Source organism: Sesamum indicum, unplaced genomic scaffold (genome assembly GCF_000512975.1).
Source record: "Sesamum indicum cultivar Zhongzhi No. 13 unplaced genomic scaffold, S_indicum_v1.0 scaffold00537, whole genome shotgun sequence".
Classification (NCBI taxonomy): domain Eukaryota; kingdom Viridiplantae; phylum Streptophyta; class Magnoliopsida; order Lamiales; family Pedaliaceae; genus Sesamum; species Sesamum indicum.
In genome coordinates, this window is record NW_011628406.1 from 1 (window position 1) to 1,470 (window position 1,470).

At 35.9% G+C, this 1,470-nt stretch overlaps 1 protein-coding gene across 2 annotated transcripts in view; it reads left to right on the plus strand.

Moving 5' to 3' along the window:
• The window catches only part of LOC110011476 (pyruvate dehydrogenase E1 component subunit beta-1, mitochondrial-like), a 3,303-nt gene continuing 1,833 nt past the window's right edge, over positions 1–1,470 (plus strand). The window contains exons 1-4 of one of the 2 annotated variants that reach the window (XR_002286499.1): positions 1–130; positions 261–333; positions 414–482; positions 1,177–1,317. Coding sequence is in view for 1 of the 2 variants with exons in the window: in XM_020691638.1 (XP_020547297.1) it covers positions 72–130; positions 261–333; positions 550–619 (202 nt within the window). In the remaining variant the exon portion in view is untranslated. Of the gene's footprint in view, positions 131–260; positions 334–413; positions 483–549; positions 620–1,176; positions 1,318–1,470 lie in introns of those variants that run through there. The other variant, XM_020691638.1, reaches the window with a different exon arrangement.

A 1,470-nucleotide genomic window follows, 5' to 3' on the forward strand; every position in this document is an offset into this window, starting at 1 on the left:
TTGCAGCATGGTATGGTTCATGTCCAGGATTAAAGGTATTGGTTCTATATTCTTCAGAAGATGCACGAGGCATGCTGAAAGCTGCTATAAGGGATCCAGATCCTGTCGTGTTCCTTGAAAATGAATTGTTGTAAGTTGTATGATAGTGATGATTTTCACCAGGCCTACTTATGAATGTAGCTTGGCATCTGTACATAATTTTGTATCAATCTTAACTTGTGTAAAATTTTTTCCTTGGGGGATTAACTTTTCTTGTATAGATATGGAGATTCATTTCCTGTCTCGGCTGAGGCCCTTGATTCCAGTTTCTGTCTTCCTATTGGGAAAGCTAAGGTATAACTTCAAGAGGGTATTATTCTGTATCTTTCAACTTACATATTAATTGTTTCTCATCAATCAAAGCTTTTTGACAGATAGAACGTGAAGGAAATATGTAACAGTCAATCACTGCTTTCTCGAAGATGGTTGGCTATGCTCTAAAGGTCTGTCATTTATTTGTGAATAAATTAAAATATTAATTGTTTCTCATCAATGAAAGCTTTTTGACAGATAGAACGTGAAGGAAATGATGTAACAGTCAATCACTGCTTTCTCGAAGATGGTTGGCTATGCTCTAAAGGTCTGTCATTTATTTGTGAATAAATTAAAAATTACTCTTAAGACATGATTTACAAGCATGATTTTGCTCTTTATTAAACCCCTGGATAGTTTTAGACTACGACCTCTGAAGATAAATTGCCTTGCAAAGAAGCAAGACAAATCACCTGCCTGGCAGTGATGGTTATGGTGTCCAAGTAATTCTTATGAGTGTTTAGTTGAGTTGTATTTTTCAGAATTTAAAGAAGTGTGCACTCAGAAAACTGAGATTCATAACCTTCAATATACACTCCTTATTTATCTGCATCTTTGGGGCATGTACATTTTTTGGAGTTTCAATATGAAATTCACTTATTAACTCTGAATTTTATTTATTATTAATATCTCTCAAATTAGCGTGACAACCTTTTGAATAGTACACAAATGTATTGGGTGGATTTTGTTTGATGATTAATGTAGAAAGATTCATTAATGATGATGGCATCACTTTTGGACTCGTAATGACAACATATGTATTTGGAATTTGTTTACGTCCAAACGGCAGCCAAATTATGTATCGTTTCTTGACACCGCTTGCAGGACTTTGAGGTTGATGAATTCTCAAACGAATACCTGGCTTTGCACTCAATGCCATCAACAACAAAAAAGCCATCTTTGCTGGAGGAGCATTTTGAAGCTGTTGAAGAAGAGGATGAAAAGGCTATTGGTGGTTCTGATGCATCATCAGCGAGTGAATTGTCAGAAGATGAGCATGAAAACACAAAGGCCAAATCCAAGAAGAAAGTACAAGCTCCTAGGGAGGCACATGTTTTCATTTGGACAGCAGGAACAAAATTTCGTTCTTTGTGCATGCAGAAGTCATCACATAAAAAC